The 15171-nt window shown below is 46.6% G+C and overlaps 1 protein-coding gene across 1 annotated transcript in view; it reads left to right on the top strand.

Moving 5' to 3' along the window:
- Positions 1 to 15171, top strand: part of BCORL1 (BCL6 corepressor like 1) — a 50657-nt gene that overhangs the window by 31120 nt on the left and 4366 nt on the right. Inside the window, 1 exon segment of the mRNA XM_024197245.1 lies at positions 1707 to 1860. Within this exon segment, the coding sequence (XP_024053013.1) occupies positions 1707 to 1860 (154 nt within the window).

Here is a 15171-nt window from a genome sequence, read left to right as displayed (position 1 = left end):
ACCCTGGGTTTAGCAGGCCAATGCTCAAACCACTGAGTTATTCCTTCCCCTCATAAAGGAGGTCAGAATAGATGATCATAATGGTCCCTTCTGACCTTAAAGTCTTTGAAAGAGCTCAGGCAACTTTCTCAACCTTTTTAAGAGGCATCTCTGTACTCAAAATCTGTAGAGCAGCTCCTTGGAGCTCCATACATTCCTTTATAAACTGCTGTTCTTTAGTGTCAGCCTTTAGATCTGATACACAGTTTGGCAGGGCATTCTTACAGATCTTATTCAAATAGGACTCCTGGCACCCATCACCTTAGACAGACAACTGCCTGCCAGTCACCTAAAGTGGGATCAATGTGGGCAAATACTCAAAGAAGAAAGAATGGTTACTTGCCTTACAGTAACTGGTTCTTTGGGATGCTTTGTCTACATAGATCCCACCATCCACGCTCCCTTCCCCTGACTGTGGAGTCTCTTTGCCTTGGGGATTCTGTATTGGTGAAAGAACAGAGTGGAGGTTGGGGCCACTGAGCCCTTTATGTCCTCGGGTAAGGGGCTTGAGGGCATGCAGGGGCATGAGTGGCCCCAACAGATGTAGCTCTTTTGGCCAGCAGTATCTCATGTGCATAGGGCCCAGAATGGGATCTGTGGGGGTAAAACATCTGAATGATAGTTACTGTAAGGAGAGTAACTTTTCCCAGCTTTTAATGAGCCACAGGACAGAGTCACAACCACAACTTGTCCTGCTGAGTAATCAGCTGCCTGTTGCACACAGCCCACTGCAGTGCTCCAGCTTGAACCATGGGACTGGGCCAGAGGCTCAGGCAGAATCTAGCGGCACTGGTCTAGTAACGGCTGGAGGGCATGGGCTCAGGAAAGATGTTATTGACCGAACAGTCCTGAGCCAGCACTGCAGGGAGGGACGAGAGAAGGAGCTCTGGGAGGGACTCAGCTGGTACTCCCAAGTCTACCATTTGATTCAGAGCAGGGCAGGGAGTTACTGGGCAATCCCTGCGGCTGAGCCCTTCCAGTGGGAGATGCTGGGGTGGACGGGAAGTGTGAGATTCAACTGGGTTTTGTTTCTGAATTTGTTGTGGTATTTTGTACTTGTGCAGGTGAGATGCTAGTTGCACTGGGTAGAGCTGGGCAGTTTGGGCAGACATGCCAGTTTCCTCCACATGCCCCTTTGCTAGCACCCCTCACTCCTGACCTGCAGTTCTGGTGCACTGCGGTTCTGAGTCACATGTACCCCCTACTTCCCTGCAGACTGGTTTCTCGGTCATGCCACATTGATCTGGTGGCTTGTCTTGTGATGCACATACATCGGCACTAAAGTAAAGACACGTCCAATTGAAGCCTGGCTTCTAGCAGTGGCTGTTCAGGGCAGTGGGTTGCTGTGTACTGGGGTTCCTCCAGAAGAGTTTGCACCCAGCAGTGCGGGTTTCATTTGTCTGGTGGTACCTTTGTGACACAGATCACAACATAGCAGGTGAAACCTCCTCTTTGGAGACCTGGAACACCAGCTGTAGTGGGCTGGGAGCAGAAATGTGCAGTAAGACACCAAGCCCAGATTCCTGCCCAGGGACTCTGAGCTTCAGTCTTGGTGCTGAACATTTTCTGTTCCTCCCTCCATCCCCTCCCCAGTTCCTAGGGAAACACTGTGCACCAGCAAGAATGAAAGTATGGGAGATGCCAACACCTAATTTTGCTTGTTTCAGAGGGGAAGGATGGGATTGGGTGTGACCTTCTGCTCAACCCTCCCGGAAGCTCTGATCAGGAGGAAGAGGAGCAAGAATCAGACAGCTTCATGTTTGAGTTCTCAGACAAGCCCCTGCTTCCTTGCTATAACCTCCAGGTGTCGGTCTCACGTGGGTGAGTGTTACTTCCTCTTTTTGCATAGCAAATCCTGGGCAGAGCAAATTTCTGACAAATTTGGGGACCCAGTGAGCGTATTGAGAAATGGGAGCAGGAATGGAGAACATGAGTCTTCAGGGTTAGCTGAGAGTGGAAGTAGGCACCAGGCTGCCCTCAGAAGGGGGCAGAGCAGTATGCAGAGTACATGGGCTGTCTCTATATTGAGCAAGAGATGATGCCTGCTTGAGCACTTTTCAGAGCCTTAGGTGATTGCTCACCTAGGTAACAGGCACTGTAGCATCCCAATAGAGAATGTTAACGCTTTGCACATACCTTGCATATTCCATTGGTAGGTCTCAAAGCACTTTGCCAAGGTGGACAAAATGTCATTATCCTTATCTGACCAACTTCTGTTGTGAGAGAGACAAGCTTTTGAGGTTACACAAAGCTCTTCCTCAGGTCAGAAGAAGAAGAGCTCTGTGTAGCTCAAAAGCTTGTCTCTCTCACCAACAGAAGTTGGTCCAATAACAGATATTACCTCAACAACCTTGTCGCTCATATCCTGGGACCAACACAGCTTTAGCACCACTGCAAACGTTACCATTATGTGATAGTTGGGCGGTGGAGGCATGGAGAGGTTGCAAGTTCCCCAAGGTTACGCAGCAAGTCGGTAACAGAGTTAGGAATAGTACTCAAGTCTCTTGGGTCCCATTTTGGTGCACTACCCACTGCACAGAGCTGTCTCATAAAGGCATAGAGTATGGACCATTGTTCTGTTTGGGAATGGAAGGGAGGACACAAGCCTTACAAATCCCCAAATCAAAGATGCAAATAAGAGGTCAGAAATCATGAACTTTTGGGTGGAGAATAGCACAGAGGTGTGAAAGGTCCAGACAAGAGCAGTGAGTCATGAGGGGATTCCATACAAGAAGAGAATAAAAAACCCAGGCTATGTGGTTTAGGAAGGAGCTCAGACTGAAGCCTATAAAAGAATGAAAAATGCAGATGAGAGCAACATTTTCTGTAGTTCATTTGTTTATGTGAACTTTCTGTCCTAAACGCTTGTTTAGTATTGCTGTACACTTTTACAGCTCTGACTTCCTGCTCCAAAGGTGGGTGTGTTTCAGTGTTGTAAAGAATTCAGTGGAGATCTTTCGGGATACATTTACAAATTTAAAGTTATTCTTATTTACCCTTTTTCATAAAACAAGCACAGGAGGCACTGGATTAAAAGACATGTCATTTCAAAATACTTAAGAAATAATCTTTTTCGAAGTGACGTTCTTTTAAGAACTACATAGGATGCAATATATGAGTTTCCTGATGAGATCTCTGCTGCAGGACATTGAGGCAAACAGATGGATACATTTCATAGCTAGAGTAAATGCATGTATATGAGTGACATCTACAGTTACATTAGCTGGGATAAAATCACAAGGCCTACCAATCTTTAATCTTTCTGGCATAAGCACATTGCCAGTTGAAGACAAGCAGGGATATCCCTGTGGGACAGTATGGAAGTGGTAGATGCTTTCTGCTGGGAATTAGTTACTGTTGGCTTGCCATGCTCAGGCACCTGGGCTCTTCATACACTAGGAAACCTGTCTTTGTTTTTCCCTCCATAGCTGCACTTACTTCTGTTCAGCCCCAAGAGTAGCTGTAACAGCAGCAGCTTGTATAGATTCACCTCTGGGATGCTGCTGGGTTTTTTAATCATCATGTATGTCATCTGACTCTGCTCAAGTCTAAATGACACAGTACTTAAAACACCCCAGTGCCCTGTCTACACTAGCACCCCACAAGTGGAGCTGTGCCAGTTGTAGCAATGGGGGGAAGCATCCTAGTGTAAACAAAGCCTTGAGTTGAGTGGGACAATTAAGTTGGGGGTTTCGGTTGGCTGGCAACCCTGGGAAATCAAAAACAAATTTCAGTTCATGGTGGGGACAGACCCACACTTACCAGTTTGTGAATCGAGCCTGAAAAATATTTCTGGCCAAAACTAATGAATTTGTGTCAAATTCAGGGAGAGTTTTGAAACTACCAAAACTGAGGCTTTTAGCAAATAAGCTATTTCTCTGAAAAAATTTGCGCAGTTGTAATTTTGAGTATTCATCTTTGTTTTCTCCATCTGTGAAATGGGGCCAATGCCCACTTCACTGGGTGGGTGGGTGGGTGGCAGGGTTGAGGCTCAGCTGATGTATGTAAAGCACTCTGAACACAAAAAGTGTTAACACAGGGCTCAGTCAAGGCTCCCTAGTTATGGTTGAAACTATGCTTCTCTTAGAAGCAAGGCATCTGTCATGGCAAACTGAACCTGAATTTTCCAGCATGGGCCCTGGATTCTTTTCAATATGCCACAGATTTTTTGTGTTGACACCATGTAGCTGCACCCTATACATACGCAAGGGCAGCTGAAGAGAGGACAGTTGGGCCACTTGGCACCTGGAAGATTGCTTCAAATTGTAGGATAAGTACGGTTTCAGTTAAAACAATCAGCAGTAAATGAGTTAATATGAACACTATCATTATGTTAGGCTTCAGTGCTAATTTCCCCTTGAGATGAATGAACCATTCCGACCTCTAAGGGTACGTCCACGCTACAGCTGGAGGTGTAGTTCCCGGCTCAGGTAGATAAACGTGCTAACAGTGTAGCTCTAGCAGCTTAGCATAACCACCTGAATATGTAGTTAAGATGTATGGGATTGTACTCTGGGGAGCTAGCCTGAGCAGCTGCCCCTGCCACTGTGGCTACTCTGCTATTTTTAGTGCACTACCTCAATAAGAGCTAGCGCATATTCATCTACTCAAGTTGGGTATTGCACCTCCAGCTTCCATGGCTAAACACCAGAGTAAAAGAGACAGTTAGGCCTGGTCTACACTACGACTTTAATTCGGATTTAGCTGCGTTAATCCGAATTAATCCTTAACCCGTCCACACAACGGAGCCAGTTACTTCGAATTAAAGGGCACTTAAAATCGATTTCTGTACTCCACCCCGACGAGCGGAGTAGCACCAAAATCGATTTTGTTAATTCGAATTAGGGGTAGTGTGGCCACACACCACCGAATTAATGTGGTTAAAGTTAATGGGGTAGTGTGGCTGCACACCACCGAATTAATGTGGTTAAAAACCGAATTAATGTGCTTAGTGTGGCCGCGCACAATCGAATTTATACAATCTGTTTCCCAAATTCAAATTAATCTCGTAGTGTAGACGTACCCCAAGAGGCAAAAAGACATCCTTTAAAAACTGGAAGTCAGATCCTACTGAGGAAAATGGAAAAGGAGCATAAATTCTTGCAATCAAGTGTAAAAGTATAATAAAGCAGGCCAAGAAAGACTTCAAAGAGCAACCAACGAAGGACACATAAACTAATAGCAATAAATAAATTAAGTACATCAAAAGGAGGAAGCCTGCCAACAGTGGGGCCACTGGCTGATCAAGGTGCTAAAAGAGCACTCAAGGAAGACAAGGCTGTTGTTCAGAAGCTAAATGAATTCTTTGCATCGGTCTTCACTGAAGAGGATATGTGGGAGATCCCTACACATGAAACATTCTTTTTAGGTGATAAATCTAAGGAACTGTCCCAGATTGAGGTGTCAGTGGAGGTGGTTTAGGAACAAACTGATAAATTAAACTGTAATAAGTCACCAGGACCAGATGGTATTCATCCAAGAGTTGTGAAGGAACTCAAATACGAAATCGCAGAACTACTAGCTGTGGTATGTAATCTATGTCTTAAGTCAGCCTTTGTACCAGCTGACAGGAGGGTAACTAATGTAACGCTGATTTTTTTTAAAAAAAGGCTCCAGAGGCAATCCTGGCAATTACAGGCCAGTAAGGCTACCTTTAGTACCAAGCAAAGTGGTTGAAAGGATAGTAAGGAATAGAATTATCAGACTCATAGATGAACATGATATGTTGGGGAAGAGTCAACAAGGCTTTTGGAAAGGGAAATCACGCCTCATTAATCTATTAAAATTCTTTGTGGGGGTCAACAAGTATGTGGACAAGTATGTGGACAAGTCTGATCCAATGGATACAGTGCCCTTGGACTTTCCATAAGCCTTTGACAAGGTCCCTCACCAAAGGCTCTTAAACAAACTAAGCAATCATGGGATGAAAGGGAAGATTCTCTCCTGGATCAGTAACTGCTTAAAAGATAGGAAACAAAGGGTAGGAATAAATGGTCAGTTTTCACAATGGAGAAATGGAAATAGCAGGCTCCCTCAAGGATCTGTACTGGGACCTGTGCTGCTCAACATATTCAGAAATGATCTGTAAAAAGGGGGTGAACGGTGAGGTGTCAAAATTTGCAGATGATACAAAATTACTCAAGATAGTTAAGTCCAAAGCTGACAGTGAAGAATTACACGGGAGTCTAACCAAACTGGGTGACTGGGAAACAAAATGGCAGATGAAGTTCAATGTCGATAAGTGCAAAGTAATGCACATTGGAAAACACAATCCCAACTATACATATAAAATGATGGGGTCCAAATTAGCTGTTACCTCTCAAGAAAGAGTCATTGTGGGTAGTTCTCTGAAAACATCCGCTCAATGTGCAGCGGCAGTCAAAAAAGCTAACAGTGTCAGGAACTATTAGGAAAGGTCTAGATAATAAAACAGAAAATATCATAATGCCTCTATATAAGTCTATGGTATGCCCACATCTTGAATATTGCATGCAGATGTGGTTGCCCCATCTCAAAAAAGATATATTAGGGTATAGAGAAGGCAACAAAAATTATTAGGGGTATGGAACAGCTTCCATAGGGGGAGAGATTAAAAAGACTAGAACTGTTCAGCTTGGAAAAAAGATGACATGGGGGGATTTGATAAAGGTCTATACAATCATTAATGCTGTGGAGAAAGTGAATAAAAGAGTGTTATTTGCCTCTTCACATCACACAAGAATCTAGGGGTCACCCAATGAAATTAATAAACAGCAGGATTAAAACATAATGCACCATTAACCTGTGAAACTCATTGCCATGGGATGTTGTAAAGGTCAAACCTATAACTGGGTTAAAAAAGAATTAGATGATTTCATGGAGTATAGGTCCATCAATGGCTATTAGCCAAGATAGTTACGAACCCAATCCCATGCTCCGGGTGCCTCTAAACCTCCAACTGCTAGAAACTGGGACTGGACAACAGGTTGTGGATCACTACAAATTGTCCTGTTCTGTTCATTTCCCCTAAAGCATCTGGCATTGGCCACTGTCAGGGATAGGATACTGGGTTCTATGGAGCATTGGTCAGATCAGGTATGGCCATTTTTATGTTCTAGCATAAATGTACTCTTAGAAATATTGTTCAGCTGAGATTCTGGAGCACAGCGATGTGGTAATAGGTGGATTTTCCTGACTCTGAGTTCATGGCATGCACCTTGACATGCAAACCTTAGCTCTTGATGTGAAAAGGACTTTTCTTTCAAATTCTTCATGACTGCTGTTGATAGAACTATAATATTTTGCTTAAACTGCAAAAACCAAACAATCAAAAAGGCAACATAAAAATGATCACTCCTCTTTCGGTCCCTGCTTACTGAAAAAATGTGACTGTTTCTCCATTTACATATTCCTACTGTCTAAATGGATGTGCTCATGGACAGGATAGATAGCCAGAAACTCAAAAGCCCTTAGCATTGCTCATCACTGAGTGGGTCGCTGTTACAGCAGACAAACATTTCAAGTGGCAGTGTTTAGTGTTTAACTTTCAATTGCAAAAGCTGAAAGGCTCCAGTTTAAGTAATTTTGACAGGGAAACGTGTCCAGTGCCAGTTTGCAGAGGGCAGAGAGGAGGCAGAAATAAGTGGTGGTATTTCCCCCAGGCTGCCATATTCTGAGCTTCACCCACCCTGATGCCAAAATGAGACAATGCAGATCTTCATAACAATTGCCCCTCATTTTTCTTGCATGCTTTAACTGGCAGTGACCATGCAAAGGAGTGTTTAAAAAATTGGGTTTATCCTGCTGCATTCTCTGTTTCTTTGACTTATAAAGGAAGGGCTGGAACATGAGGGTTTTCTCGCTAGTTTTTTGCCTTAAGCCTTGTTCGTTCTCTCTCTCTCTCTCTCTCACACACACACACACACACACACACGCGCGCGCGCGCCTTGGCACCAGTTAAACTAAACCAGTTTCTAAACTGATTTAGTTATAGTACAAATTTTGTTATAAGATGTAAAAACTCCTTTCCCTTAATTGCTCAGCTTTTATTCTCTTGACTCTTGTGATTTCACCATTGCACTAGTTCTTTAGTCCATCTGTCTAGACAGGATCTGAATTTCTCATGCTTAAAATAAAGTAGAAATAAAAACTCTGGTGGGCGGCAATGGATGCTTCAGCTTTTCTTGATGCATCATAACAAAAACTGGGAGGGGCACTAGCCCAGCTTTCCTTTGGTACCCGGTCCGCATTCCCTCCCAGCTTGTCCAGTCCAGGCAGAGTTTCTCAGATCCACATGGACACAATACAGTCCAGTACATGTATTGTTTGTATATGCAATGTATGACTATACTTTGCTGTAAAGCACTGCGTGGAGAACCACAGCTGGTGTGAATGTGGCACTTGGACATCACACTACATTTGGAGGAGGGAGGTCTCTGGCAGCTGTGAGGGAGCAACCAGTACAATTCAGCTGGTAAAGTTTTTGGCATCTACATTTTTATGCACATAACCCTACATAACCCATAACCTAACATATCTGATGAAGAAACCCCAGTTCAGGAAGACTTCTGCATTGGATGCTTTATTTCAAAATAAGATAGAAGCTGAATAGTGCCTGGTTTGACCTTCCTTTAGCTGCCACTGATTTCTCCACTTGAAATCAAGTCTCTGTGTTGGGCCAGCAACTTGTACCAAAGTCTGGGCCTGAGACCTTCCTGGATATGTCCCTGTGCAGCTTCAAAGCACCACCTGGAGTAGGTGTACTGAGGAGGAGCCCAGTGAATTCCAGACTGACTTTCCTCTTTGGAACAAGAGGAGAACTGGGCCTCCTCGATCCCTGCCTATCTTGTAAGCAGGGCCGGCTCCAGGCACCAGCCCACCAAGCTTGTGCTTGGGGCGGCACCTGGAGGGGGGCGGCGCGGCGCTCCGGCTGCCGGGGAGAGCTGGGCCACGGCCGGGCTCGCTGCCCTCCCCCGCCCCCCGGCGCCCTCCCCCCGGCCGCCGGGGGGAGAGCGGCGAGCCTCGCCTGGGGCTCGCCGCCCTCTCGCCGCCCTGCCCCCGGCGCTCTGGCCCCCGGGGGGGGGGCGGAGCCCCCCACCGGGGCTCGCCGCCCTCCTCCCAGGGCTCCGGCCGCCCTCCCCCCCCCTGCAGGGGGGGGGCGGCTGGAGGCTTTTTTGCCTGGGGCGGCAAAAAAGCCAGAGCCGGCCCCGCTTGTAAGGATGGTTCTTAAGGGCTGCAGGAGAATGAGCTCCCACAATGGATTTCACAAGGTTCATGGGAGCATCCTTTCTTCCTTTTTGTAGACCTAGGAAATTCCATCAGAAAACGCAGGGCTCGTTAAGGCTGGACAGTTAGCAGCCAGAAGTCAGAGGACGCCAGCCCTCATGTAATAAGGCATTATGATAGAGGCTTAAAGACATGCACGTACTATTTCTTCAGTAGTGCAGTATATCATACAGCTGTTCTGACAGCTGTGAAAGCTGGGCAGTGACTGAGGTGAGCTCAGTGCGAACTTGGGGCTTCCTTGACTTCAGAGTGTTTATGGGTGCAACTTGGACCTTCACCCAACACAGAGTGCAGTTGGAATTTCTCAGGATTTTTTTGTACTCCCCATAAGTGTAAGTTACTGAAGCCTGTGCCTGGGAATGACAGAAGTGCCAAGCATTCTCTTGCGATCACCAGAGCTGGACTACTGCTGACAGCTGGATTTTCCAGCGTCCCAAGCATGTGTACATTTATTTTTACATCTGGCAGGCCATGAAACCACCAGATCTTCGCTCACATGCTGATTACTGGCTTTTGTCCTGTTTCATTTCCAATGCAGTGTTAGAGACCACTGTCACAAACCAGTGCTGTAGCTGTGTCTTCTCTCAAAGCAACTGGCAGACAGCTTCACAATATCACCAACTGCTAATACCTAGCTGGAGCACTTTTTTAGACCAGCTGCTAGCACCCTCTTGCAATTAAAGTGAGAGAGGAGTTTGATGGTAATGAGACCCATGTGATGAAGCAAGTTTGGGGTCACACCATTGCATCCCAGTGCTCACACCACTTTGGTAAGCCCAGTAAACTTTCCCGTGCACTGAGTCTGGCTCCTTGATGAGAGAGAAATCACCATGGGTTTTTAAACCACCCTCTAGCATCTTGTCAGGGTACTGTCAGAGACAAGATGGTCTGCTATTGTCTGTTTCAGTATGTCCGATTGCTGGGAGTGACCAATCTGTCTTATGTATGTGTGTCCAGGGGGACATGACAATACGTGTACCAAAGTTGACCATAGCAGCAACAGGGAAGCGTGCAGTATGGGCCATTCCATATGGGTTTGTGAGGGAGAGTAGGACCTAATTCCAGGTCTTGGATTGATAAAGGTTAATTCTTGCCTCTGGGAGGTTAAATTACCAGCCACACAATTGTGGGCCAGGCCCTCACTCAAGAAGCCATCACTAGACATTAATGACCTTACCGGTCTATTCAGGGGTAGTACCATATGACTGGAGAATAGCTAACATTGTACCTCTATTTAAGAAAGGGTGGGGGGGGTGATCTGGGCAGTAACATACTTGTTAGTCCTGCAAGGCTTTAGAACACATTGTGAAGGAAAGGATAATTACATTCATGGAGTTAAACGGTAGAGGGGATGTGATGCAAGGTAGATCATGCCAGGGTAACCTGACTTCCTCCTTTGAGACAATAACTGATTATTTTAGAGAAGGGAAATGCAGCAGATCTAATATACTTGTACTTCAGTAAATCATTTGGCACAGTACCATGTGAAATTATTAAATAAATTATGGAGAATGGGGATCAGTAGAATCATAGAATATCAAGGTTGGAAGGGACCTCAGGAGGTCATCTAGTCCAACCCCCTGCTCAAAGCAGGACCAATTCCCAACTAAATCATCCCAGCCAGGGCTTTGTCAAGCCGGGCCTTAAAAACCTCCAAGGAAGGAGACTCCACCACCTCCCTAGGTAAAGCATTCCAGTGCTTCACCACCCTCCTAATGAAATAGTGTTTCCTAATATCCAACCTAGACCTCCCCCACTGCAACTTGAGACCATTGCTCCTTGTTCTGTCATCTGCCACCACTGAGAACAGCCGAGCTCCATCCTCTTTGGAACCCCCCCTCAGGTAGTTGAAAGCAGCTATCAAATCCCCCCTCATTTTTCTCTTCTGGAGACTAAACAATCCCAGTTCCCTCAGCCTCTCCTCATAAGTCATGTGCTCCAGACCCCTAATCATTTTTGTTGCCCTCCGCTGGACTCTTTCCAATATTTCCACATCCTTCTTGTAGTGTGGGGCCCAAAACTGGACACAGTACTCCAGATGAGGCCTCACCAATGTTGCATAAAGGGGAACAATCACGTCCCTCGATCTGCTGGCAATGCCCCTACTTATACAGCCCAAAATGCCGTTAGCCTTCTTGGCAACAAGAGCACACTGTTGACTCATATCCAGCTTCTCGTCCACTGTGACCCCTAGGTCCTTTTGTGCAGAACTGCTACCTAGCCATTCGGTCCCTAGTCTGTAGCAGTGCATGGGATTCTTCCATCCTAAGTGCAGGACTCTGCACTTGTCCTTGTTGAACCTCATCAGGTTTCTTTTGGCCCAATCCTCCAATTTGTCTAGGTCCCTCTGTATCTGATCCCTACCCTCCAGCATATCTACCACGCCTCCCAGTTTAGTGTCATCTGCAAACTTGCTGAGAGTGCAGTCCACACCATCCTCCAGATCATTAATAAAGATATTAGCATTGTATAGCATGAATAAAGTACAAGCATTGTAAGGTGGATAAGGAACTGGCTAAATAGAAGAAGGCAACAGGTTATTGTGAAAGGAGAATTATCGGACAGGAGGGAGGTTACTAGTGGAGCTCCTCAAGGATTGGCCTTGGGACCAATCTTAGTCAATGTTTTTATTAACGAGCTTGGCACAAAAAGCAGGAGTGTGCTAATGACGTTTGCTAATGATACAAAGGTGGGAGGCATCATCAGTACAGAGGGGGATCAGAACATTATACAGGAAGATCTGAATAAACTTGAAGATGGGAGTGACAGAAATGGGATGAAATTCAGTGCACTTAGGGTCTAATAATAATTTCTTGTACAAGCTGTGGCTCATCAGTTGGAAATGGCAGAGATGGAGAGAGATCTGGATGAATGGGTCAATCAGGATGACTATGAGCCACCAATGTGATGCAGCTGTAAAAAAGGCAAATGTGATCCTAGGATGTATCAGGCGAGGCATTTCTAGTGGAGGTTGGGAAGTATTAATGCCATTGAAATTTTGTGTATAATTCCAGTCACCCATGATTAAGAAAGATTAATTCAGACTGGAACAGGTGCAGAAAAGACCAGGGGAATGGAGGGCCCATCTTACAAGAGGAGATGGGAAGAGTTTGGCTTATTTAGCCTAGCTGTAAGAAGATTGAGAGGGGATTTGTTTGCTCTCTGTAAATACATCAGGAAGGTAAATACCAGGGAGGGAGAAGAGCTCTTTAAGATAAAGGATGCTGTTGGCCCAAGAACAAATGGGTATAAATTGGCCATGAACAAATTTGGGTTGGAAATTAGAAGAAGGTTTCTAACCATCTGAGTAGCGTGGTTCGGGAACAGCCTTCCAGTACAAGTTGTGGGGGCAAACAACTTAATTAGTTTTTAGAGAGAGCGGGACAAATTTCTGAGTCAGATTGTATGATGGGGTTGCTTTTGATGGTGGGGGATGGGCTTGGTAGCCCTGACGGGGGGGTGTCCCTTCTAGATTATTTTATGTTTCTAAAAGTTCATGCTTCAGGGCTTCAGACAGCCATCTGCAGGGGTCAGAAAGGGAATTCTCCCTCTTCCCTGTCCATGTATTCTGTCTGTTTTTAAAATCTCTTTCCTCTAAAGCATCAGGGATGGCCTTGGCTGGAGATGGGACATAGGATGGGGTGGGCCAGTGCTCTGAGGTGGCACTGAGCATTTTCTCTTTCAGGTGCTTGGCTGGCTGGTTCTTGCTCACATGATCAGGGTCTAGCTGATGGCCATAGGTGGCTGGGAAGGAATTTTCTGCCAGGTCAGATTGGCAGTGATTTTGGGGCGTTTTGCCTGGCTCTGCAGTGTGTGGAGGAGCGGGTCACTTGCCTGGATTATCTGGGTATCTCTCTCACTTAATCATCTCCCTGCCAGAGCAGGGGCCTCAGATATGGTGTGCCTTGTTCCCTCGTTCTCTACCTGTAGCACATAACAGTCTAGTCTCCTGTGGGCTGAGATACTTTTGGTCTCATCTCAGTTGTTGGGTTCAGTGTGTGGGTGCTAGGTGGTGTTGGTGGCTTGTTATATACAGGAGATCAGACTAGGTGATCCTTTCTGGCTTTACACTCTGACTGACAAGACAGCTCTGGGTTAATCTGGAGTCCTCCAGGCCTGGATCCCTATCATTCTAGTTTCTGGCCTGGGAATAGTTCACAGACAGGACTGGGTCAGGGTCAGTGATCTTCTGGCTGTGCAGACACATCACATGTCCGGGCTGCTGCTGTTGGCAGTCTTTCATTGATCATGCTCTGCTACTCAACTGCCCCTGAGGGTCCAGCAAGGGGGCGGTTGTACTACGAGGTCTCAGGCGCCATGTTGGGCAATTTCATATCCATCCTCAGAGGCCCTTCTCATGGGGGATCCTTTCTGCTCAGCATTTACCTTCAGGGGATCGTGAGCTATTTGGGGCTTCCATGACACTGCTCCATATCTCCTCATCCATTCCAGGCAGTGCCTGCTTCAGAAGGACCTGGCTGGCTCGCTGCCCCCAGAGTGGTTAGAAGGGGAAAGTACTGTGAGGAATTGATGAAGCTTAAGGTTGTTCCACTGCTGCTGGGGTACAGCCATCCCTTGCCAGAGATCATAGCCATTGGGCCCTTGGCTACTCATGGGTTCCCAAGGAGCCTCAGTGAAGAGTAACCAAAGGGAACCAATGCAGAGAGAGACTAACTGGAAATCCTGTGTGTTATAGGAATCTGGGAGATTGCAGGTAACTCTGCAGGGACCAAATGCTCAAACAGAGTTGTGCTTTCCTAGCAGGCTCTCCCTTTAAAGCAGCTGTTGGCTCTAATCCTGAAAGCACTGCCTGGTTTGGGATGTGGCATCCGTAGGGATCACATCAGTTACTGAGATCAGCATCACACTCTTGCTGACAGTCCTAGATCTGCCCTTGGAGCTGGGGGCAGGGAGCTCTGCTGTGCAACTTGGTCACAAGCATCTGAGGTGGCTGACTTGCAGAGCTTGTTGTGAGATGCACCTTCCTGGTCCAGCTCACACTAGCCAATAGGCTTGGGTGAGCCTGTGCAGGGAGAGGAGCTGCTGTGGTACCTGTTGTGGGCAGTTTAAGGTAGTATGCTGTTGCTTTTACTTTGCAGGGAGAACCCAGAATCAGCAGGTCCCAGGTGCATGAAAGCCAGTCACTCAGAGTCATTCCACATGGGGCATGGGGACCTGGGGATGTGCAGTAAGACCTGTTCCTTTGTGGGGAGAGAGGTCTGGAGGGTCAAGCCCTGCGATCATGCAGGGCATGGAGTGACTGCACTTCCAGAGCGGGAAAGTCTTGGGCATCTGTCTCAGGAAGAGGGAGTGTGAGGATGAGCAGGGGACAATTGGGGGCATCCAGAAGGTGTGCATGGGGGAGAGTGGGGGGAACTTCCCCTCCCCTTCCTTGACTCCGTGAGTTGGGCTGGAACAGGAGGGAACCAGTTCAAGCCTGAGGGGAGCACAGGGGCCCAGCATGTGAGTGCTCCAGTGGAAATTAGGCCATGAAGTGCACTTGCCCAGCAAGGTGTCAGTTTCACCAGCCAGTCTGGCCAATGGCTTCTTCCTTCTGCAATGGGCTCCAGCTCCCAGGACAAGACAGGGTCAAGGGCAGGCCTGAATTCTTGAGCTCTGGAATTGTGGGGGATGGGTTGTTCAATGTGGCTTTGTAGGGGAGGCCCTAGCCTCATAGATTCCAAGGCCAGAAAGGACCATTGTGATCATCTAGTCTGATGTACTGTATAACACAGGCCATAGAACGGCTCCCAGATAATTTCTAGAGCAGATCTTCTAGAAAAACATCCAGTCTGGATTTAAAAATTGTCATTCATGGAGAATCCACCACAGCTCTTGGTAAGTTGTTCCAATGGTTAATTACCCTCT

Source organism: Terrapene carolina, unplaced genomic scaffold (assembly GCF_002925995.2).
Source record: "Terrapene carolina triunguis isolate 2854851 unplaced genomic scaffold, T_m_triunguis-2.0 Scaffold137, whole genome shotgun sequence".
Classification (NCBI taxonomy): domain Eukaryota; kingdom Metazoa; phylum Chordata; order Testudines; family Emydidae; genus Terrapene; species Terrapene triunguis.
Note: the sequence above shows the minus strand (reverse complement) of the source record. Positions and strands in the feature narration are given on the sequence as shown.